The sequence below is a fragment of the Gopherus evgoodei genome, chromosome 2, assembly GCF_007399415.2.
Source record: "Gopherus evgoodei ecotype Sinaloan lineage chromosome 2, rGopEvg1_v1.p, whole genome shotgun sequence".
NCBI lineage: Eukaryota > Metazoa > Chordata > Testudines > Testudinidae > Gopherus > Gopherus evgoodei.
In genome coordinates, this window is record NC_044323.1 from 22,610,588 (window position 1) to 22,635,563 (window position 24,976).

The 24,976-nt window shown below is 40.6% G+C and overlaps 1 protein-coding gene across 1 annotated transcript; it reads left to right on the plus strand.

The window, feature by feature from the left end:
* The first annotated feature begins 3,117 nt into the window (after positions 1-3,117).
* GTPBP4 (GTP binding protein 4) lies at positions 3,118-24,834 on the plus strand. Its single transcript, XM_030550135.1, has 17 exons — positions 3,118-3,234; positions 6,619-6,789; positions 8,154-8,257; positions 8,337-8,473; positions 9,843-9,943; positions 10,372-10,464; positions 12,824-13,015; positions 13,102-13,167; positions 13,962-14,051; positions 15,669-15,779; positions 18,430-18,507; positions 18,632-18,683; positions 19,307-19,407; positions 19,903-20,100; positions 21,433-21,498; positions 23,176-23,319; positions 24,098-24,834. Exons 1-17 carry the CDS (start codon positions 3,187-3,189, stop codon positions 24,248-24,250), a joined length of 1,905 nt encoding a protein of 634 aa, XP_030405995.1. The 5' UTR covers positions 3,118-3,186; the 3' UTR covers positions 24,251-24,834.
* Positions 24,835-24,976: the final 142 nt, after the last annotated feature.

Below are 24,976 nucleotides of genomic sequence, written 5' to 3' on the forward strand. Positions count from 1 at the left end.
AGCCCACATCTTAGAAGAGTTAAATGCTTGTCAATTGGACCCCAAACAGATGCATTTGATGCATTTGATGGAGCTGCAAACTTCTCTGGAAGACATGGTGGAGTACAAGCTTTTCTCAGAGGAAAAGTGTAACTCTAATCTCTCCAATACACACTGCAGAGGCCATCTACTTCAACTAGCACTAGTATGAGCTGCAGACTCTTCAAAAGACAGTAAAAAAGCTATAAATTTAATGTCTTCATTATATTCTTTTTTCAGCAAGAGTCCAAAAAGACTGAACACCTTGGAAAATATAGAACATACACTGCGACTGAAGTTCAAATTAGTCCAACCTGGGAAAACTCTCTGGCTTTGTCATGAGCAATCCTTGGCTGTTGTCTTAAAATTACTCTACCCGTTATTACTGGCTTTGGAAAGTATCTACCAAGATGGGATGGATCTAAGTAGTGAGGCTGGTGGATTACTTTTGCGACTACGTTCAGAGAAGACTATTGCCATTCTCTCTCTTGAAACCACTTGAGTCATTAAACAATGCCATCCTGGCATCTGCTACAACAGTAGTAGGTCTTTGTCCAGCAATAGAAGCTACATTTGGATCAATCAGAGAGCTATCCATTGAAAAAGTACTAGAAGAAGCAAAGACTTCAGTCAAGAAGTTGACTAATGAAGGCATTTATATTGAATCCTTAAGTGAAGAGGCCAAGAAGTGTTTGTTAAGACAACTGAAAAAGGACACAGACTTGATTTTTAAAAATCTACAACAGCGACATCTAGATTCTACTCAACCTCTTCGTAGCTTTTATAGATCCCTGTTCTACAAAACACCAACAGTTGAGTGGAGTGAGGCACTACCAGCAATGGGACTGCCATGTGCTCAGGACAGAATACAGAATTTGAACACAGAGTGGAATATCATATGACAAATGAATGAAGATTTGACTTCAACTTCTTTTTATTTATCATTAATGGTTCGACCCAATCTTCATGCTATGTTTCCTAGGATGAAAGAAGTAGGAATTCATCTCTTCCTACTCCAGTAACAACAGCTATAGTTGAGCGTTCTTTTTCATCACTGAATAGAATTTTGTGCTCTGCAAGAAGTCGCCTTCTGCCTGATCATGTGAGTGAACTACAGAGCATATCAATTGAAGGAATGGAAGTACCAGACACACGAGAAGCCACCAAAGATGAGCGCATTGCATTCAAGAAGTTCATTAACAGAGTTGTGCAAAATTATAACAAGAAACCAAAATGGATGTAGATGTAGTGCTTCTATAGAAGGCTTGAGTAGCCAACTTTAATTTATGTGATGATTTAAAAACATGAGTTAAATCTAATAAAATAGTAATTAGAAATTTTTCAATTTTTACTATGGTGCCATACAGCCCATCTTCACCCTTACGGTCTCACTCCTCATTGGCTCTGCCCTCCCCCGTAAATTCGAACACCTGCACTAATTTCAATTCATGGGGAAAACATTGCATCCCACTAACTTACATCCAAGAGTTTTAAATGAGCAGCAGCTTGCTGGACAACTAATGTTAATTTTCAATAAATCTTGGACTACTGCAGAAGTTCCAGAAGACTGGAAGAAAGCTAATGTTGAGCCAATATTAAAAAAGGGTAAACAGGATGATCTGCATAATTATAAGCCTGACACTGATCCAGGGCAAAATAATGGAACTGCTGATATGAAAGGAGAGTAATATAATGCCAGTCAACCTGAGTTTATGGAAAATAGATCATGTTAGACTAACTTTATTTTTGATGAGATTACAGGTTTGACTGATAAAGATATTAGTGCTGATGTAATTATATTCAGATTTCTGTAAGGCATTTGACTTAGTGCCATGTAACATTTACCAAAACCTAAAATGAGCCAATATTACATGGCACATATTATGGTTTAAAAAATGACTGGTCTCTAAATATAATTGTAAATGGGGAATTATCAAGGAGCAGGTGTGCGTTTAGTGACATCCTATAGGTCTTAGTTCTTGGCTCTACACTAATTAACAATTTTATCAATGACCAGGAAGTAAACATAAAATCATCACTGATCAAGTTTGCAGAGGATCCAAACAATGAGAGAAGGGTAAGTAGTGAAGATAGGTCACTGATACAGGGCAATCTGCATTGCTTGGTAAACCAGGCACAAAGCAACCAAAATATACCTTTTTATATGGTTAACAGTAAAGTCATTCATCTAGGGAACAAAGAATGTGAGCCCTACATACAGGATACGGGACTTGATCTTGGGAAGCTGTCATAGTAGATAATCAGCTGACCATGTCTATGACTAAAAATGCAGTGAAGGCGATCCTCAACTGTATAAGCAGCTGGATCTGGGGTAGGAGTAGAGAGGTTATTTCACCTGGTGTGCCCACTGCTAGAATGCTGGGGTCAGGTGCTGCAGATGGAGGTGATCCAGGGGAGAGGGAGCAGAGAAGAACCAGCAGGGTGTGACTAAAGGGTTAGAAAACATCTTCGGGCAGGAGCTCGATGGTTCACCCAAGCGAGGGTCCATGCGTGACCGGACCCGCGCTGGCCAAAGAGTTCACCAGCCTGGCAGAGAATGGTGGGACATGCATGGGGGCTGAAGCTGGACCCAGGCGGCGTGGCACTAGGGTGATCAGATGTCCCAATTTTATAGGGACAGTCCCGATTTTTGGGTCTTTTTGTTATATAGCCTCCTATTACCCCACACCCCCATCCCGAGTTTTCACACTTGCTATCTGGTCACCCTACGTGGCGCCCAGGCGCACAGTTAACCGCAGGGTGCTGGGTCCCGGGGGTGTTTCATACAGGGATGGGGGGCTCCATCCTTCCCAAGGGTTCGAGCCAGCTGACCGCCTCAGTCGAGCCAGGCGCTGAGAGGAGGCAGCTGCGGCCAGCAGCTCTAGGCAGCAGGTCAGACTAGATGCTCCTGCAGCTTCTTTCTGCTTCACCGGCCCCGGACCCTTTCGCTCGGGCTCCGTTCCCGGCCGCACAGTCTGGCCGCAGGGCGGCGCTGCAGTTCAGACCGCCAAGGCAGGGGGCACTGTGCCCAAGGCGTGCCGCTGACAAAGGGCCGATATTTTAACTCTTGTCCCGGGCTGAGTGTCTCGGCGGAAGTCTCGCGAGACTGCACCCGCTGGTTCCGGACCCGGCCAGTCAGGCCGGCAGACACGCGCGGAGGTTGCGGCCATGGCGCTTTACAACTTTAAGAAGATTATGGTGGTTCCTTCCGCCAAGGTGAAGCTCTTCTCCCATCCCCCGTCAGCGCCATCGCAGTGGTAGTGGCGGGGGGCGCGCGCCCCTTTTCTCCTACTGGCCGCTGGCCGGCAGCTCGTGCTGAGCTGGAGCCATGTGTGCCGGCGGCGCTGCCCCGCCCCGTGCCCCGCCCGCGGGACCTTCACTGCCCCGGGCAGCCTCCGGCCGTGTAGACAGCCGGGACGGGGGAGCGGGATGGATACGGGAGCGGGGGAGGAGTTGAGGAGACCGGCTCCGGGCCCAACAGAGGAGTGGAAGCTGTGGGGGCAGCGGGCTAGCAGAGGAGCGGGGGCGGGGCGGCGGCCCAGCAGAGAAGTGGGGTGGAGGAGGAGAAGTGGAGTATTGGGCTGCGTGCATGTCGCAGGCACCTCTGCCCTGTGAAACTAACACAGGAGCGCGGTGCCGCTCTGGTGAAAACCACCTCAGCCCAACAGCAGATCTAGGCCTTGACGTGATGGCTTCAGGCTGGTTTCACTGAAGCAGTGTTTCCACTGAACACGTGTGAAATGTACTGGGGAAAGGTGATGGTTATCAAATATCACTGGCTTGTGCTTTTCCAGGGAGCTGCCAAAGTCTTCGTCAAATTTAAACATAAGCACACATTTTCTGTAACAGTCCCTCCTACATCGCAGAAACTTGGAGCTTGTTAGTCTTTAAACCAAACTATGGTTTGACAGGCAGGAATTTTCTAAATTGCAATCCTGACTGTTACTGATTTAGTGTCTGGCCTTAAACAAATTATTGTCTGTACTTCTGTCATGGTATAAATTCGCCACTCTGAACCTTAGCCCAAAAGATGGGGTACCAGCATGAATTTCTCTAAGCTCAATTACCAGCTTAATACTTGTAGCGCTGCCACCAACCAGGAATTCCAGTGCCTGGTACACTCTGGTCCCCCCAAAACCTTGCCCAGGGACCCCCAAGACCCAGACCTTCTGGATCTTAACACAAGGAAAGTAAACCCTTTCCCTCACTGTTGCCTCTCTCATGCTTCCCCTCCCTGGGTTACCCTGGAAAATTACTGTGATTCAAATTCCTTGAATCTTAAAACAGAGAGGAAAATTCACCTTCCCCCCCTTCTCTCTTCCCTCTCCCAGGCTCTCCCTGAGAGAGAAAGTAATCCTGACACAGAGAGAAAATTAACCTCTCTCTCCCCCTTCCCTCCTTTCTCCCCACCAATTCCCTGGTGGATCCAGATCCCATCCCCTGGGCTTTCACCAGAATAAAAAAACAATCAGGTTCTTAAACAAGAAAAGCTTTTAATTAAAGAAAGAAAAACAGTAAAAATTCTCTTTGTAAATTTAAGATGGAATATGTTACAGGGTCTATCAGCTATAGATACTGGGAATACCCTCCCAGCCTAAGTATACAAGTACAAATTAAAATCCTTTCAGCAAAATACAAATTTGAACTCCTTCCAGCCAAATACACATTTGCAAATAAAGAAAACAAACATAAGCCTAACTCGCCTTATCTACCTAGTACTCACTATTCTGGACATATAAGAGACTGTATCAAAGAGAGTGGAGAGAAACCTGGTTGCATATCTGGTCCCTCTGAGCCCCCAGGGTGAACAACAACCAAACACTAACAGCACACACAAAAACTTCCCTCCCTCAAGATTTGAAAGTATCCTGTCCCCTTATTGGTCCTCTGGTCAGGTGACAGCCAGGCTCACTGAACTTGTTAACCCCTTACAGTCAAAAGAGACATGAAGTACTGCTGTTCTATTAACCCTTAACTCTGTTTATGACAACCTCAGTTTCCCTTTCTGTAGTATATTTAGTTAGCTGACACAGATTAATTACTCTTTTTAATATTTATATACTGTTTAGTGTGTAAGTGTGCAGTATTAACTTTTACAGGGAGAGAAATTAAACAGTGAAAATCTACCACACAAAGGGTAAATGGCTGGACATAAGGTACTATCACAAGTAGTGGTTGTTGTAAGAAATTCATTGTTTTATAATAATCTGAGTTATCGTCACTGCTGTGTGTGTAATCCTGAATGTGCAGAACTCCTTCAATGGGATCTGTTACTCTTGTCTGAAATGTGAATAAAATTGTCCTTGTTAAAAAAGACTTCAACAAATTTAAGATTAAAAGAGGTAAATTCTTGTGACTAAACATAGCAAGTCTCTCCCTAAAGTCTGTCTATATAAAGTGATTACATCCAAGAGAGCTTATAAAGTTTTTTGTTTTCTCGAGACAGTCACCTTTTGTTTTTCTTTTCTAAATGCAGAACAGACCTGATTTCAATCATTATTTTGAGCTTCAGAAGTTCTGTGCCATTTTCAGAGACATATGTAAATACCAACGACAATTCTAATAAGTGCCTGTGTCCTTCAGACTTCTCCTGACTCTTCTTCTCCCAACCCTTCATTACCCCTCTTCAGAGACAGTTGCTTAAAATCTGCGAAAATGTTTTAAATTGGCTTTGGAGTTTCATCAGGGTTCAAAGCCTGAGCTGGGTGGTCAGATTATTGGAGAAAGGACAGTAATGTGCATATTATAAGGAATTGCTCCAACAGGAAAATATAGAGAAATGTTTTTATGCACAATAACTTATTGTTTCATATAGTATCTATTGTGAGCGAGTGCAAGGACTGCACACACATAACTCAATACACAACTCAGAGTGGGTCAATAAAATACCTGGACAAAACCCAAACAACTCTTCTGCCCCTATTTAACATTGTCAAAAGTCGGATGTGGGGATGGAGGGAAGGAAATGAAGCCTTTCATTATGATCTGTGCCTCACCAAACATGGACTCTGAAAGGCCAGCAGAGAGGGAGGAAGCTGTAGAGATTTGGGCCTTCAATTGAACACCTTACTGCCCACCCTAATCAGTTGAGATCTAGCACTGATAGTGGATACCTGGCAGTTCCCTGAAAGAATGTAGGAAAAGGAGGCTGTCTCTTACATAGCTGAAATGAACACTGGATAAAAGAATGAAAGGTTCTGCTTACAAACTTGTGGGTGGTGCATGGGATTGAGTGGTCTGAACTTAATTTAATGGAAGGACTTGTTTAGATATCTTAAAATGGGAGTGACATGCTATTTATGTTTTTTACTGATGCCTTTGAAGCTGCACAACAGCTTTTTTCTTTCGAAAAACTTGGTTATCCCACACAATGTGCAAAATTCTTAACTTCCACAACAATGATAGAAAGTGGATGCATTGTATTCTATCAACCTAAAGGCGTGGTGTGAAGTGTGTACTGATTCTTTCAATAACTGCTTAGGTGTCTTTTTAAAACACTCGACTGCTCTGTTTTCCTTTTCTAAATAATTTTCATATGGGAATATGGGTTCTTAGGAATAAGTAATACAGTCTTTGCTGATAATTGTACTTTTCTTTCAGGACTTCATAGATCTGACATTGTCGAAGACCCAGCGAAAGACTCCGACAGTCATTCATAAGCATTATCAAATCCACCGCATTCGACAGTTTTACATGAGAAAAGTTAAATACACCCAGCAAAATTACCATGACAGACTCACCCAGATTTTAACAGATTTCCCAAAATTAGATGTAAGTGACTTTGGCAACTGATAAGTAAAAGAAAGTGTACCTTAAATTTGTCAGATCTAATGCTGTGACTGTAAATTGCAGTCTTGTGAGGTTTTGTTGGCTAAGCAAAATCAGGCTGACTTATTACTTGGATAGGAGACTTTGGAAGAAAAATTATATCTGCTGGAAGAGGTATTGGTAACTCAGGTGGCTCTTTTTCTTTTGAGTAAAGTTCTGAATCAGGGCAACTTTTTCCAAGAGCTCACGTCTTGTAGAAGAGAGGTAAAAAATCGAAGTCTTAACCATCAGTGGTGATTAAAGATCTCACAGCACTTTTTCCAGAAGTGGGAGTTTTAGCACAAACTTCTAGATACATTTAAATTTGATAGAAACTTCAGTTGAATGATGGGTAAAGAAATATAGACTGTTAAAGCACTTTGACCTCCTATTTCTAGTGAAAGGTGCTAAAGAAGCATAAGATATCATTTTCACAGTTATTGCCATCCAGATGTTTTGTAGGAAAGAATGAGCATCCAAATATAGGTCTGATCAGTAGTTTACAGTCTAATGCACTGATCTTGCAGTTGCAGATGTGCAGTCTTCAGTAACTGGGGCTTTGTGTGTGCACGTGAATCTGCCTGTACTTAATCCGATGCAGAATTGAGACCTTAGTTTGCGTGGGTTTTTTTCTAATGGCTGATCTCCATTACAAAGTTCTGAAGTACAGCTTCTGTATTTGCTAAACTAGTTTGGTATCTATGTCATGTAGTTAAGTTTCTAAAAATAAAGCACGTAGATGGGTAAAATATTCTCTCTGATTCTTTTACACAGAGATGAAGGGATGTGTTGTAAACTCTCTTCAAAAAAAATTGATGTGAAGAGGGTGCACTCTTCATATGCTGATGAGTTTATTCAGGCATGAAAAATTGTCTTCCTAAAAAGAGATGAATCTTACAGAATTTAGGGCTCAGTGAAAGAGAGGAATTACTTTGCTGTGTTCCCACAATAGCAGAAGTATGTTAGAAGAAAGGCTACCACTATACAGTATGCTTGCAGTTTCCCTCTATCCAATATAATCTTGCATTTTTTTCCTTTTTAACAAAAAATATTCTTACAAAGAAAAAGGCACAAGCAGAAATTTAGCTTCAGTCTAATGAAATATAAAGCAGGAAATCAAAGTTATGGAAAAAACATTCAAATGTATGGATAAGCAGATTATTTTCTTTAGAGATTTTTAGATATGGAAAATGGTCTTCAGTTTGTACTTGTCAGCTGTACCACTGGTTTGTATCTATGAAAAAGTTCAAATTAGTAGTAAGAAGTCTACGTTCGTGAAAGAAAACATCCAGAAAAGGTTTTGATTAATTTATTTTATGCTTTTTTAGGATATCCATCCTTTTTATGCAGATTTGATGAATGTTCTCTATGACAAAGATCATTACAAGTTGGCCTTAGGACAGATTAATATTGCCAAGAATCTGATTGACAAGTAAGATATCTTAACTTATTTTTCCGTGGCTTGTTTTTGTCATAACAACAGATTAACCTTTTCTTTCCTCCTGCAATAGTGTTTCTAAAGATTATGTGCGCCTGATGAAATACGGTGATTCTCTTTATCGATGCAAACAGTTGAAACGGGCAGCTCTGGGACGTATGTGCACAATTATCAAAAGGCAGAAGCAAAGTTTAGAATATTTGGAACAAGGTATGGCAAATATGGTAAAATAAAGAATTTTGAAGAGAGAATTTGAAATACAGACTTGCGCATAAAAACTTTTACCAATTGTTTTTATAAATAGCATCTAACCTTACTTTAACTGAAAGGTTTGAGGAAAAACATTTTTTTTCTTTTTTCAATTTATTTACTTTGAGAATTATCAACATTTTGTGGTTAGTTTCAGTATTTCTCCTGACTAGTCAGTCAAATATACCTGCTTTTTCTGAGATTTTTTGCATGGCAAGAGGAGAGGGAAAAGCATTTAAAAAAACCCCAGGAAAATATAATTGGCACAAATAATTGGCACAGGAGCCTTCGGAAGATTAAATACTTTGAAGTATTCTTAACTTGTTTCTAAAACTGACTAGATTTCTTGTTATTTGCAGTGGTGTTGTAGCCCTGTGGGTCCCAGAATATTAGAGAAACAAGGGAGGTGAGGTAATGCCTTTTATTTGGCCATCTTTTGTTGGTGAGAGAGACAAGCTTTTGAGCTTACCTAGAGCTCTTCAGGTCTAGGAAAGGTACTCAGAGTGTCATAGCTAAATGCAAGGTGGAACAGATTGTTTAGCATAATAATCCCTTGAAATGTGTTAACTACATTTGCTAAACAGTCTGTTCTACCTTTTATTTAGCCGAGACACTCTGAATACATTTCCCAAACCTGAAAGAGAGCTCTGTGTAAACTCAAAAGCTTGTCTGCAACAGATGATGGTCCAATAAAAGATATTATCTCACCCACCTTGTTGACCGTGTCTTAAATATTGCCTTCACAGTTAAGTACATTTATACAGTGCATTTTTCCTAGTATTTGATTTACTTTGACTAAATGATGTAGGCTGTCATTATTTATCTGTATCAGTTCCCTGTGTCTGATTTAATAGAGGCCAAATATTCTTTATACGTTCTTCACTGTGGCCCTTTTTGCCTCTTGTTCACATTATAGCTAATTGAGGGGGGTGATGTGTTAATTAAAATATAATACAACTTTATATTAAGGTCCATTTGTAAATAGATTATCCAGGTTAATAAATATTTTCATAAATGGTTAATTGTTAAAGGTCCAATTGGTTGTTTATAACCATCTAGAACACCTTCTACTGATGTGCCTATAACTATAACATATTCAACTCATTCTTGTAACATGCTTTATTAATACTTTATTAACACTTTATGAACCACTTACGGAAACTTAATGCAAAAATATGTCCAAATTAAATGTAGTTTCTGAATAATGTTGTTTCTGAATAAAATCAGAAGCTTTCCCATCTACAAAGAAAGACACCTCCCTTCTATTTTAGTACATTTAAACTTTATTTTATCACCTATGTAATTAATTAAAGCTTTTAAAACTTTTCAGTGCGACAACATTTGTCCCGTTTGCCAACTATTGATCCCAATACGCGAACTCTTCTGTTGTGTGGCTACCCAAATGTTGGAAAATCGAGCTTTATAAATAAGGTTTGTGAGTTTGTTGTAAAAAAAATATTACTTCAAAGTGTAAATAATTTGAACTATTGGGACTCTACCCAAGGATCTTAGTTAGCAGGTCTCTGTACAAGGTTAGGGATTTAGTATGAATCTCAGTGCTGTAGAAGGAAATGAAAAACAAGATTTATTTTTAAATCAATTTATTGTATCATAAGCTTCCCCAGCGTGGTAAAATCTTTCTCCCGGATAGATCAAAAAGTGTATTAACCTTCTGTAGAAAACCACTGAGAATAACCACTTTGGTGTAGCAAAGGAAGTGCATGATAATTGATATAGACTCATAGACTTTAAGGTCAGAAGGGACCATTATGATCATCTAGTCTGACCTGCTGCTGTCAGGAAAATAATTATCTCAGTAAATGAAAAAATCTTTAGTTGGGGATTTTTTGTATTTTAAGGTGACAAGAGCAGATGTGGAAGTGCAGCCTTATGCCTTTACCACAAAATCCCTCTTTGTGGGACACATGGATTATAGGTATCTGCGTTGGCAGGTAAGAGCTATTTCTAACTTACCGCTCTGTTTCCACAGGAATGAATTGGTTAGGATCTTGTTGCTGTTGAGAATACCATTTTGCTTGCTGGTGGCTGTTTCTAAAGTACTGTGCCTAGAGAACTGCTGTGTAAGATCTCTCTTTACATAATGTGCTGAGTAAGGTCAGCTATCAGAAGCTATTCTAAAAATGTAGATCCTGGGGTTTTTCAGTTGCTGGGAGGGACAGGGCACTTGAATAACTCCTGAGTAGTAAGAGAAAGTGATTCATCTCCAGACTGGATCAGGTCAGGGCAGGTCTCCCTCCCTCTGATTCAGTCAAAGTGAAAATGCACACAAACTACTGGTAGTCTTTCCTTGTATTACTGTGGTACTCTTCTCTGACTATAATTTGAAGTACTCAGTCTCATTTATTTTAACACGAATACTATTATTTTCTTATTCATTTTTCATGGTCTTACTTTGAATGAAATTACAAACTCCTGGCTGAAAGGAAACTATATATATAGTTGCGATTGTCAGCGTCTGTTCTTTTAGGTTTTTATACCATGCGTATCACTATAGTATCTGAGCACCTTCCAGTAGTATATTAAGCCACATAACTACACATCTGTCTTATGTTGTTTGTTCTACTGCACATGCTTCTTTCTCTGGGGAAAGAATGAGAGAATGTCCTATTTTAGAGCGCTCTCTCTCTCTCTCTCTCTCTTTAATATAAATATATTTGTTGCTATGTGTTTCTGTTAGAGAAGGCAGGTCAAAGAAATATGCTTTGCACTTAAAGCAGAAAATGGTGAGGTTCCTAAGTTCCTGGGGCTGTTCATTCCACAGTCTCAGACTGCCCCCAGAGAAGGTGCGCTCTCATGCACATATAAGCTTTACTCTTATTGTTGAGAGTTCCATTGTGCCAGAAGAGCATAGTTTACTCCTGGGGGAATTCTGTGCCACTACTCACATGTAGAATTCATGTCCCCTGCAGATTTCTTTGCTTCCCTGCAGAAAATGATGGGGAAGCATAGGTAAGCTGTAAGAGCAGTCACGCCTCCCACCCCAGCAGTGCTGGTACATCATTTTGGGTGCCCAGAGCAGCGGGTGGAGAGGTAAATCACTGTGGGACTGGAGACGCCTCAGCCAGTGGCTCCTACCCTGCTCCGGGCTCAATTGCTAGTCCTGGCTGGGGACAGAGGAGGATGGGACTGTCTCTTCCCCTGCAAGGAACAGCTGGGGCTGTGCCAGACCCACCCCTAGACCCTTCCCATGCAGGAAGCTCCATACCCCCCCGTTCCACCACTTCATGACCCCATCACTCCCCAGGCTTAGGGGAAGGGGTCAGTGTGTGGGGAGCTGCTCTCCCATCCACCTAACCCCACACATCTGGGCCCCCTATATCCAGATCCTGCCAAGCGCCACCCTCCTGCATCCATACCTCCACCCTTGCACTCAGCCAGCCTGCCCACACTTGAAGCCCCATCCCACTGAGCTTCACTTCCCCAGCACCTGGAACCCTCCTGCTGAGCCCCATCTCCCCACACCCAGACCCTTCTGCTGAGCCCCAGCTATCTGCACCTGGACCCCCTGTAGAGTCCTGGACTCCCCACCTAGCTTCCTGCACACAGATTGCCCCACACAGGACCCGATCACCCGACATGAAGCCCCTCCACACTTGGATCTTGCTGGGCTGAGCCTGCTTGCAACACATTTGGATTGGGCGCCAGGGCTGGTGTGCGTGAAGGACTCTGTTCCTCTTGCATACTATCTTGGTGCAGCAGTTGTGGAGGGGTAGGGCCCCAGAGTGTTTTTGGGGCAGGCCCAGCCCTTGTGCTGTGTCAGGGTTGGATGCAGCCTCACCGCCAAGTCCATGTCCTGGGCGGAAGGAAGGGCTGCAAGGGTGATCCTCCAGCTCTGTGCAGCCAGTGGCCTGTGCTCCCCACTGCCATGCTTGGGGCGTCCACATTTATTTGACACATAAAATATGCAGGATTCTAACATACTGTGTGCAGAATTTTTATTTTTTTGGTGGAGAATTCTCTCAGGAGTAATAGTTGTTGATCACGGTCTTTGTCTTGTAGCTTTAGATGATTGTTTAGATATCCTGGGGCCCTGTCGTGGGGGGCTATGAAGATAAGGACTGAGACCTTGCACTTAATATGATATTCTATGGGAAGCCAGTGTAGGCTGCAGAGGGCAGGTTTGATATGTTCCTGCTTTGCTTCTTTCCTAACCAATAAGCACAAACATACTGTGAAAGATTGATTGATCCATATCACTTTTCTCCCCTCATCTCTAACCCCCACAATCTTATTACTTCTATGGGTAATTTATGTTAAGGTGTGAGTTAATTATGTTAATCTAAATTTTAGGTGGTAGATACCCCTGGTATTTTGGACCATCCTTTGGAAGAGAGGAATACCATTGAGATGCAGGCTATAACAGCGCTTGCACACCTTCGTGCTGCTGTGCTCTTTGTAATGGATGTGTCTGAGCAGTGCGGGCATGGTCTGGAGGATCAGCTAGAACTCTTCAGAAATATTAAACCACTATTTGCTAATAAGGTAGATCTGATTTACAACACGAGTCAAATCTAATTATTCACAATGTGAAACAATAAGCTGAATAATGTTTACTTTCTTTCTATTAGCCTCTTATAATTGTAGCGAACAAGTGTGATGTGAAGAGGATTTCTGAACTTCCTGAAGAAAATCAGGTTAGAAGGCCTTTTCTTCTTTTCATAATTTACAAAAGCATTGTATGCCTCTATTGTGGAATAATATAAGTTATAATGTGCACAGGTGAACTTCGTTGTGTAACTTGTTAATTGGACAATTTAATAATCTGATGAAGAGTAAGTAGGTCTTTAAGTCTTGATTTTTTTTTATTTTTATTTTTTTAATCATGAATACCTACTAAGGTGTGTGTTTGTGTATTTCCATGTATGGGGGGTACATGTGTGAGAGAGATTAGCATAAGTGCAAAGCACCCATAGCTCCTGTTGATTTCATAGATACTAAGGCCAGAAAGGGTCGTCTGATCTGAACTCTTGCGTAACACAGGCCAGTGAACCTCACCCAACAGTTTCTGGGTAGAGACAACTGAGTACTAGTGTGAGGCACACTGTCTTGAACTGTCTGAATGGAAGTTATGGATGAAGTAGTATCTGCACACACAGGCTTGATTTTCATATGCATACAGGTTACCCTGATTTTCACAAGTCCTGATCACCTATCTAATGTATATATATTTTTTCTATTTGTTACTTAACTTACTGTTTACATCTGATATCCATAAAGTATTTATGTGTAAAAGTTAGTCTATGCAAAGTTTCTGTAGTTCCTCTTTAGGAAGACATCCATTAATAATACAGTTGTTCAATAATGTCAGAAGAAATTTTTATTTTGAAATGAGATTAGAAGTTTGACTTAGTTTAATGAGATGGAAACAGTAATCGTTAAGAAATAATGAGAACGTACTTTATTTTTGTGTGTTCTGTTTGTTTTTTAGAAAATGTTTGAAAATTTACAAGCAGAAGGATTTCCTGTCATAGAGACAAGTACTCTAACAGAAGAAGGTGTGATTAAAGTTAAAACAGAGGTGAGTTTCTTCTTTCACTTACATACATTTTGTTCCAAATAGATATCTAACTTTTGTTTTACTGCTTGTGAATCTACTCTTTATTAAAGTAGTGGACTGGTGCTCTGGCTTGAGACAAATAAAGCAAGTTTTCCTGTGCGTCTGAGGAACTATGACACTCAAATGTTCAAGATTTGGGTCTCACCTGGGACAGATACTGCCAGATGAGCAAAATTGTTTTTGCTTTCTATGATGTGAATAAGTGGAGATTAGGATGAGACAAGCAAGCATGATTATTACTTCTGACATATTTATTGTACAGTTTTGCTTACTGAAATGGCTTTATGAAAATTAGTGCATTTTTTGAGGATCCCAGGGGGATGATAGCCACCCTCTTTTATCCCAGCGTATAACAAAGCAGTAGAAGTAAAATAGATTGTACGTCACAAAATCTGAAATGGCAGAAAAAACTATACACATTACAATGAAAACCCTAGATCTTAATTTGGACTGAAGAGTTACTGTTTGAAAATTGTTAACTCTAATCCAGCAGTTCACAGACTGTGGGTTGGGACCTCACAGTGGGCCGTCACCCCATTTTAATGGGGTCACCAGGGCCAGCATTAGACTTGCTGGGGCCTAGGGCTGAAGCCTGAGCTCCACTGCCACCCAGGGCGGTGCGGTTCGGTCTCCTTCCTTCCACTTCTGGGGTCATGTAGTAATTTTGTTGTCAGTAGGGGGTTGCGGTGCAATGAAGTTTGAGAACCCGTGTGAATCACCGGTTAGATTTATATAAATTCTATGCAGTGTCTTTAATCCTGGTGGAATTTCTATGTACTGCGAACTTCTCCACTGTCTTTCAGATATTAATCTTAAATTGACTATTTGTTCAGAGGCTGTTTGATCATTTCTTAGACCAGTGTCTCTCTTGCTACTCAGAAATAACACATGAGGAAATTCCATCTACTTTGAACTCTTGTCCCATCAGACTTTTTGTTAGCAGGGATAAAACAAGATAGTCATTAATTTGGCCCTGCTTTTGGTCTGGGCAAGCAGGGAATTGTTCTCAGCTAAAAATAAAACACTCCCACTAGATATTACAGAACAGTAAAAGCTCCATTTTGAAAAAGTCCTGTGTATCTCTAGAAATAAATCTGAAGACAGTTTGTTTTTTGGGAACCATTTTCCAGACATTACTCAGGCCTTACGTTGGAAACTATTTTCAAACTTCATATCCAAGATTGAACAAATATTACAACCAAATCCTTAACTATAATTCATCACACTTCCTTGGCATGATTTTCCAGATTTCTTTAATTAGAAAACAAAAAAAACTTGACTGAGATTTTTTTCTTCTGTGAGCCTTTGTTGCTCTGATTTTTCTTTCTGTATTGCTTGTAGATTCTCACTGTAGGAGATTCCGTTCCCATTTAGTCATGGTTTAAATATGAATATTGTTACATAACTGTTCTTGTATTGAGTTTTAAAATAAAAAAAATCAAGTATTTTGGGGGGAGGGGAAACAGTGACTTAAAATAGGATTTGAACGGGTCTCCATAGGTGAAAAGCTAGTGCATTAAATCAAACAGCCTTCTCTCTGTCCCAGATAATAATTAATGACACTTTGTACATTTTTAGGCCTGTGACAGACTGTTGTCCCATCGTGTTGATACCAAAATGAAAGGAAATAAAGTGAATGAAGTGCTGAACCGACTACATTTAGCTGTACCAGGCAAAAGAGATAATAAGGTAGGTTATTAAAATTTTGATATATTTTTTCAGTAGTCTTTGAAAATCCTTTTTTTGCTGACTTAATGTGGGGATTCATTTTGTCGGAATCGTGTGAATTTCAGGATTTCACTTAATGTATTGGCATAGTGAATTAGTGTGACAGTACCCAGGGTACAGCCTGGACTGATAGATAGCTGTGTCCCCTCAGTTCTCCAACCTGGGGTGTCTTTTATGCTGCTTTGCTGTAAGAGCAACCACTCCTGGGGCTTGTCTACATCAGAAAGTTGCAGCGCTGGTGAGGGAGTTACAGCGCTGCAACTTTGAAGGTGTACACATCTGCAGGGCATCACCAGCGCTGCAACTCCCTGTTTGCAGCGCTGGCCGTACTCCCGTTTTGTCTCGGGTGTAGAGGATCCAGCGCTGGTGATCCAGCGCTGGTAATCCAATGTAAACACTTACCAGCGCTTTTCTTGACCTCCGTGGAAGGAGGAAGCCTCTGGTAATCAAGCTGATCTCCTTTCCCGGTTTGCTCTCTCGTTCCCGGAACCCCGAGCAAGCAGGTAAGGAGAACCGCTTGCTCGGCGGTTCGGGGAACGAGAGAGCAAACCGGGAAAGGAGACCAGCTTTGCCGCGGTTTGCTCTCTCGTTCCCAGAGCCACCCTGCAAACCGCAGGGAAGGAGAACCGCTTGCTCGGCGGTTCAGGGAACGAGAGAGCAAACCGGGGAAGGAGACCAGCTTCGCCGCGGTTTGCTCTCTCGTTCCCGGAACCCCGAGCAAGCAGGTCTCCTTCCCTGCGGTTTGCAGGGTGGCTCCGGGAACGCGAGAGCAAACCGCGGCGAAGCTGGTCTCCTTTCCCGGTTTGCTCTCTCGTTCCCCGAACCGCCGAGCAAGCGGTTCTCCTTACCTGCTTGCTCGGGGTTCCGGGAACGAGAGAGCAAACCGGGGAAGGAGACCAGCTTCGCCGCGGTTTGCTCTCGCGTTCCCGGAGCCACCCAGCAAACCGCAGGGAAGGAGACCTGCTTGCTCGGGGTTCCGGGAACGAGAGAGCAAGCCGGGGAAGGAGACCAGCTTCGCCGCGGTTTGCTCTCTCGTTCCCGGAACCCCGAGCAAGCAGGTCTCCTTCCCTGCGGTTTGCAGGGTGGCTCCGGGAACGCGAGAGCAAACCGCGGCGAAGCTGGTCTCCTTTCCCGGTTTGCTCTCTCGTTCCCGGAACCCCGAGCAAGCAGGTCTCCTTCCCTGCGGTTTGCAGGGTGGCTCCGGGAACGCGAGAGCAAACCGCGGCGAAGCTGGTCTCCTTCCCCGGTTTGCTCTCGCGTTCCCGGAACCCCCCTTGAAGCCGCCCAACAGCGCTGCAGTGTGGCCACATCTAACTCCACTTGCAGCGCTGGTTGCTGTAAGTGTGGCCACTCTGCAGCGCTGGCCCTATACAGCTGTACTAATACAGCTGTAACAACCAGCGCTGCAAAATTTTAGATGTAGACATGGCCCTGGTCTTCCCCCACATAGCCTCCAGCATGTAGATCATTCCCAGCTATATTGTATGAGTGCTATAGCAAGCCACTGATGATTTACACTGCAGGGCAATACCAGCAAACTCCCAGTGCCAGACTTCCCCCCCCAGAAATGTGCATAATGTACTGCCCAGCACCCTCCTGGACAATACAAATTAATGTAAAGTCCGTCATTTTTGTTAATAGAAAATAATATGCACAAATCTTGTTATCCCAAATGAAGTTTCCCAAACACTTCAATCCAGACACATACTGGTTCAGATAAAACAATAAAAAAAAAGTTTATTAACTACAGAAAGATAGATTTTAAGTGATTACAAGTAATGAGGCATAAAAGTCAGTGTTGGTTGCAAAGAAATAAAAGGTAGAACATAATTAACTCCTAACTTAAGATAAATGAATTCAAGAGAAACCTTTGCTTTACCACATGCTTTCTAAGTCTTATTGTCTGGAATCCTTTCAGGCAGAACCTCTCCCCCAGTTCAGTGTTAATTTCCTTTTCCTTCAGGTGGTGTTGATCCTGTGAGTAGAGATGAAGGAAGAGATAATTTGGGGCATCTGTTCACCTTTTTTTCTATCTTTTCATCCTCTTTGAGAATCCTCTCCAGCTGGGATTCAAGAGACAAAGTCTGTGGGACAGGAACTTCCAGCTGTTTGTTTGTTTGTTGCCAAGATGTAAATTTCTTGCTCACCCCCTTTTTCCTGCCAGAGAGTGGCGGCTTCACCAGGGATAGTCCATTTAATTTTGTTGAAACCTGGCTGAGGCATCACTTTGCCTTTTGACTTCGAGAAAGCAGTTTGTGCCTGCTTTTCTAAACTTGGAATGTGTCTCAGTGTTATACAATAGAATCTTATAACTTTACATATAATATTGCCACACACATTTTACCAGGACAAAATGATCGGCACGCTGAGTTTTCAAATGATATCTCACAAGGCATATTTTGGACAAAATCCAATATAGTTTTTGTAAAAAGCGTGAACGTAGGGATATAGACTGTCACAATCAGTTAAGATTATTGAAAATTTTTCTTACAGAGAAATGTATAGTGACAATATTTTATTTGCATTACAGAAAATTTGGGATTTCCACATTATATTAAAAAAAGAAAAGAATTGCATGTTTTTGTGATCATGTTTATTGCATTAATTTCAGGAAAGGCCACCTTTCATTCCTGAGGGAGCAATAACACGTAAGAAACGCATGGAAGTAGATGTACCTAAAAAGAAGAGGGTAAGTGGTTTACAGAACAGATTTGACACCCCTGAATTGAGGAATTAGTAGTGAAATTAAAAAAATCAAAACAAAAGAGTGATCATTGAAAAGTACAATATTTATGCTACGTATGTCTTTTCAGGAGAGAGATCTTGAAGTGGAAATGGGAGATGATTATGTTTTGGATCTTCAGAGTAAGTGTTACTCAAGTCTCAGTATAGTTATTTTAAGAAGAGAAATTGGGCTGACGTCTTTCGGTGTTTGTAGCAGAAAGTTTCAAGCAGGAAAATCTTATCCTAACTATTTCCACCTTAAGTGTCCTTGCTGATATTTTAGTGAACACTACCAGACTTTTTCTCTAATTCCAAATTTGTAAAAATGGGCTTTCTGCTCTCACCTGTGTTGTGATGTAATTTGGAGTGTCTTCCGGTTTGTAGAACTACTGAAACAATGAATGGCTTGATGACTCAGCTCTGTTTCTTTTGTCCTGCTTGGACCTATCTGATACATATTCTTGCATGATCCTTGTCTTAAAGGAAATAATTGATTTGTGGAGAGAATAATTTGGTGTGTTCTTTTTCACTGATATTACTGTTGCTCATTATTTGTGTGTTACATGCATCATCACTGTTTGAGAAGACTTCCAGTGTAAAGTTCTGTGTGACACAGATCCTGTATGTTATCAAATGCTTACATTTTAGAGAGAGATTTGCATCCTAATATAAAGTACAAATGTTTTCTCTCATCACGGATTTTTTTATAAAATGTTTCAACGAGTTAAAGTATTGGTTAATTTTTGCTTAATTTCTTTTTTTAGAATACTGGGATCTAATGAATTCATCTGAAAAATATGATAAGATACCTGAGATCTGGGAAGGACATAATATAGCTGATTATATTGATCCAGATATCATGAGGGTGAGCTTTATGCGATTTTTTTACATTTTTGAAGATATTCTGGTGGTGAATGGTGATGAACTTGAAACCACAAGGAAACCCCTTGGGTGGGGTCTGGAAGGGCTGCTTCTGCTGGAGCCAATATTAGGTTGCAGTGATCTCTGATTAGCTTATTAGCAGAAATGCAAGTTCTTTTATTTTTAATGTTTTCTTTGTAGTGCTTGTTACTTTAAGAATAAAATAGACTTGGATTAAAAGAGCTGTGTGGTAACTAACTAACTGTGACAGTCCCACTTTTAGCCATCTCTGAAGAGAAAACAAGCAGGTCTGTTTGGACAGCCTGTCTCGGCTGAGATAACACGATATTGTCGAATTATGCAGCCTGGAAATATTCTGATCAGACGGGAATGAGACACAGGCCTCCAGCAATGGGTCCCTGCAGGCAAATACACGTGCAGTTACCTTGAACTGTGACACTAACTACTTGTTTTTCATTTGATCTCTTTACATTTTAAGAAACTGGAAGAGTTAGAGAAAGAGGAAGAGCTGAGGCAAGCTGCTGGGGAATATGAGAGTGAACTAGAAAGTGAAGATGAGGAAATGATGGAAATCAGACAACTGGCACAACAGATTCGAGAAAAAAAGAAACTAAAAATTCTGGAATCCAAGGAAAAAGATACTCATGGTCCAAAAATGCCTAGGACAGCTAGAAGGGTAAGTATAAAATACCGTCAGTAATATAGTTGTCTTCATGGATAATATGCAAATAGCAAATGATTCATTATTAGGTGTGATTTCAGTTACAAGATTCTACCAATCAATGTAGCACTTTCTTCTGTACCCTACTCTACCCCACCCCCCTTTTCCTTGCCAAAAACAGGTTCAGAGAATGCCACTGGAGCTCGAGGAATAGCTACTGTGGTGATAGGTAAAGAGATGTGGAAATATGAGGGAAAGGGTGGGAGCCTCCATAAAACATGGATCTGGCATTTTGAATCTTTTAGCTTATTAAACAGATATTGGCATACTATATAATTGAGCTGTAATTCCATTAAGGGGATCTGGTGATGTCATAAAAACACTGAAAAGCTGAAACAGAATTATGGCAGCATAAACCTACGTTTGGCTGTTTTATAACAAGTGGAACTGATCTCCCCCATGGCTTCTTCCCTGTTGTTCTGCCCCCTCTCGCTTCTTTCCTGCTACTCACTCCCTGCCTTCTCTCCTCTATATTACCTCTGGGCCTGTTGTGTTGAAAACCCTACTTAGTGAGTTATGTAGGTCATGCCAAACAAATGCCAGTAGTACCGTCACATTATGTCACATTATGATATATATGTTATAGAAAAACTCATAGGAATTTATTTAAAATTTTAGAAGAGGGTTTGGTTTTCCCTCTTCAGCTGCAAACCCAGTGTTCTTTAGTTGTCATGAGTCTAACTGTATGTGGCTTGGAGAGAGCTGTGAACACCTCTTGCAATTATATAGAATAGCAATGTATACATAAAAATGTCACTAACTTAAAGTCTATTATTTTAGACCATTCCTGGGCTGGAAGTGATTGTTAGTTCCCTTTAGGAAGTTCGGGAAACTCTCTTTCTAATTATATAAAGCAGCTGTGTCTAGCCCAACAGGGTAGCAAGAAGTCCTGTTGTAAAGCTGTGACGGTTTTAGAAAACTTTTACTGTCCTACGTTACAATGTTGCCAATAAGTGGGTTTGTAATTTTGGTAAAAGAGGGGCATTTTGCACACTTTGGGAAGAGAAGGAAATATTTATGTAACAAGTTGATTTAAAAAACAAACAGCAAAGCCTGGCAGCTATTTGAAGTTACTGTAGAGTTTGGAGTATTAAAATAATCCCATGAAGATGCATTAGTGGGCAGAGAGCCAGTAAAGTGATCAAAAGTGCATGATAAATTCATGGCTCAGGATAAATCACATGGCTCTTCAATTTGTTGTACGTATATGTCCACATCCTGGTGTGTGTATTAATAATATATAGACATTCTCTTTATTATCTTTTCTTTTCTTTTTTTTTTTTTAAGGTCCAACGGAAGACACTAGAGAAGGAGATGAGCAGTCTTGGTCTTGACATGGCTGGTAAAGATGAAGTAAGACTTTTGCTAATTAAGTATTACACATGTCTGAAGAGTGAGGGTTTCAAAATCCCATTGGAGTTGTGTGCTGAACTCCTTTTGGATGCCTTTGAAAATCCCGCTAAAATGTCAGTTACATCTACAGTTGATAAACTGAGTGAAGGGACCATTAATTCATGTGTGGACATGCAGATCTCCTGTTGTTCCTTTATCTGGCTTGAGTGAGCTATGCAGGTATGCCATGCTAGTTACCTAGAAAAGATTTCTTTGCCATCATTTTTCAGAATGATATACTTGTATTGGCACCGCTGTCTTATACTAGAATATTTCATGTTGGTTTGAGTGGGATTCCAGCTCTCCAGAATAAGCTTAATGTACAAGAGTCAACTTTGGGGATACAGAATTAAAGAGCAACAGTTTTTAGTATGTTTACTTTTTGAGGACATAATATTTATTAGGATAAATGCTCATTAAAAATGTGGCTTAAAGACACTGACAAATTAAACAGGCTCATCACACATCAGCACCCTAAATTACTGGTTTTTAAGTGAGATAAGGTGGGTGAGGTAATATCTTTTTTTGGATCAGTGTGTGCTGGGGAAAGATAAGCTTTCAAGCATACACAGAGCTCTTCTTCAGGTTTGACGTTAAGTGCCTGACTAGCACTTAGCAGGTAATGCAGTCATGGAGTAAATTGTCTGTCCTGGATTTTGGCATCCACTTTATTGTAGTGCAAGATCCCAGCACCCCTTTTTATACTCCTAATGTAGCACAACCATATACAGAGATCTCACGTGAGACCCGAAGCCTTCAGATAATGAGGGGTTGGGATGTTAGGAATAATAAGTGGTGCCATTATACATTTGAAGCAAATACTTATTGTCTGCAGAGCTTGGAATCCAAGTTTATTTAGGAGCCATACTTTCCAAAGGCTTGCTATCTCAGCCAGACCCTATAGGGGAAGGAGCCTGAGACTTGTGTGGAGTGATGCTAGTTGTCGTGACTTTGAAGCCTTTTCGTGCTTTATCATATAAAGCTACTGGTAGCTACCTTAGTCTGGGTTTCCCCACTGTGCAAAGTTTATTTTTGTTTTGTTTGTGCTGAGCTGCTGCAATCTTTATCATCTGTTCACTTTTTTGAATGATATATTTTAAAGTCATCTACCTCAAAATTCTGGTGCAGAAAGCTAGACACTGTGGTATTTTAGGGGAATCAGTATGAGAATGTTGAATGAGTGATACTAAGTGCATGTTAGTGATCTTTTGCATAAGAATTGTTGGAAATACAGCAGAGAACTTTGATCAACAGTTGACTTAAGGACTTTATCCAATGGTCTTTAGCTTAACGAGGAAGAGCCAAGAGTGCTGTATCAAAGGAAGCCACAGGATGTCTTTTTACAATGATTTTTAAGTATCAGAGGGTAGCCGTGTTAGTCTGGATCTGTAAAAGCAGCAAAGAATCCTGTGGCACCTTATAGACTAACAGACGTTTTGGAGCATGAGCTTTCGTGGGTGAATACCCACTTCCTCAGATGCATCTGAGGAAGTGGGTATTCACCCACGAAAGCTCATGCTCCAAAACGTCTGTTAGTCTATAAGGTGCCACAGGATTCTTTGCTGCTTTTAATGATTTTTAAATTATTCTATTTGAAATAGACAATAGAATTTCTAATGCTTACTTTGTGTATTTCAGGCACATTATGTGGTCCAAGCAAGAAGATCCAGGAGTGTAACTAGGAAACGTAAACGTGAAGAATCTGAACCCCCTAAGTCTGCAGCACGCAGTCGCAGTTCCTCTCGCACACCACGTGACATTTCCGGTCTGCGAGACGCAAAGGTTTGTTTTAGTTCATTAACGTTATCTAAACTTTATGGTAACTGCTACAATATGTGGTCACATTTACAAATACTTTTAATAGAATGTAGATTAGGATTTACTATTTGTACAAAGTTTCAAATGATCTTCAGTGAAACTTTGCTCTGGTCTCTTTTCAGTATATATTTTGTGGAGGGGATATGTCTTCTCTTCATGATTTAAAGTCAGTTATTGCTCTGATTCCTTATGCACACTGAAAAATGACAACATGTAAAGATAAAATGTGGTGATACAAAATGGTTTAAAAATGTTTTTCACAAAACACTTGGTAACACTCAGATTTTAATAAATTTATTTTTAGACACCTGAGAAGGAAAGGCAATCTAAATTGAAATAGAATTCATTATTAACTTGACACATCTCATAATCTGACACTTAAATCTTGTGTCTAAATGTTTAGATTCCCAAAGATATCATAAGGTCGCTCTTAATATATTTAGAAATAGGATGCTAGCTTGAGTTTTTATCACAGAAGGAATTTCTGACTGAACTAACTTTGTTTGGAAAGGAGATTCATTTCCCCTTTGTCACTTTTTCTTACACGTGGCCTTGAAAACCCGCTCTAACTGCAGAGGTGATGGGTTTGTGCTTGACCTGTTGTTTTGATATCTTCTTCCTGACATTCTGCAGTTTGGGTTTGCTAGACTTTTAAATAGAATTTTGTTTCAAGTTTCTTGCTGAGGAGAAGAAAGAAAGAAACATTAAAGAGAAATTCTTTTTTTGTTTCTGTTTCAAATAGATGGTGAAGAAGGTTAAGACTATCATGAAGAATTCTCAAAAGAAAATGAATCGCTTGGGCAAGAAAGGAGAGGCAGATAGGCATGTGTTTGACCTTAAACCCAAACATTTACTGTCTGGCAAAAGGAAATCTGGTACAACGCAGAGAAGATAAAACATTTTTCTGAATTAAAACTACTTTTCTGTCCTGTTCTCTCTTCCCCCCACCCCCCAATAAAAACGAGATCGTATAATCTAGAAACAAAAATAATTATTAAAGAAATGCAAAAATCTTTCCTTGGTAACTATTTAGATGTAAATGTGCAGAGGGAGAGTTTGACGTTTTGGTTCCATAGTCCAAAGTGGGTTAGTAAGGCCATGGGAAATGGATATGACTATCTCACCACTCGAACCAGAGTTTTGAATGGATGTCAGATTGGCATCAATCCAGATGAACCGTCTGAATAACTACAGAAGTTGAGGGTATTAAACCCAAATGGACTTGGCATGTTGTCATAAGAAAATAACTGTAACGAGAAACTTCACATTAGCTTGGCCAGTTAAAATGGTCTTAAGGATATTTTACCTCAGTGGTTTTAAAAAATACATGATTAAAAATAACAAAATAACAGTAATACTGAGCATTATGCCATATGCACAATATTACAAATAGATTGTTATATAAGATGACATACTTATTCAGCACATGCAAAGCTGGAGATTTGAATACTATCTTAAATTAAAAAAAAATCCAATGCTGTCGAGCACTTAGGTTTTTTTTAATGGTTGGGATTGAAACATTTGCTTGTTTCTATACCTAATTTGCATATGACTTGTTATAAATGAAAAATAGGCAGAAATACATGTTCTTTAGTAAATCAACAGGCAGGGCCAGCGCTTC

Coding starts and splice junctions, on each gene's coding strand:
- GTPBP4 (XM_030550135.1), top strand. CDS start 3,187: ATGGCGCTTTACAACTTTAAGAAGATTATGGTGGTTCCTTCCGCCAAG. Junction 21,499..23,175: donor ACATGGCTGGTAAAGATGAA/GTAAGACTTTTG, acceptor TGTGTATTTCAG/GCACATTATGTGGTCCAAGC. Junction 23,320..24,097: donor CCGGTCTGCGAGACGCAAAG/GTTTGTTTTAGT, acceptor TGTTTCAAATAG/ATGGTGAAGAAGGTTAAGAC.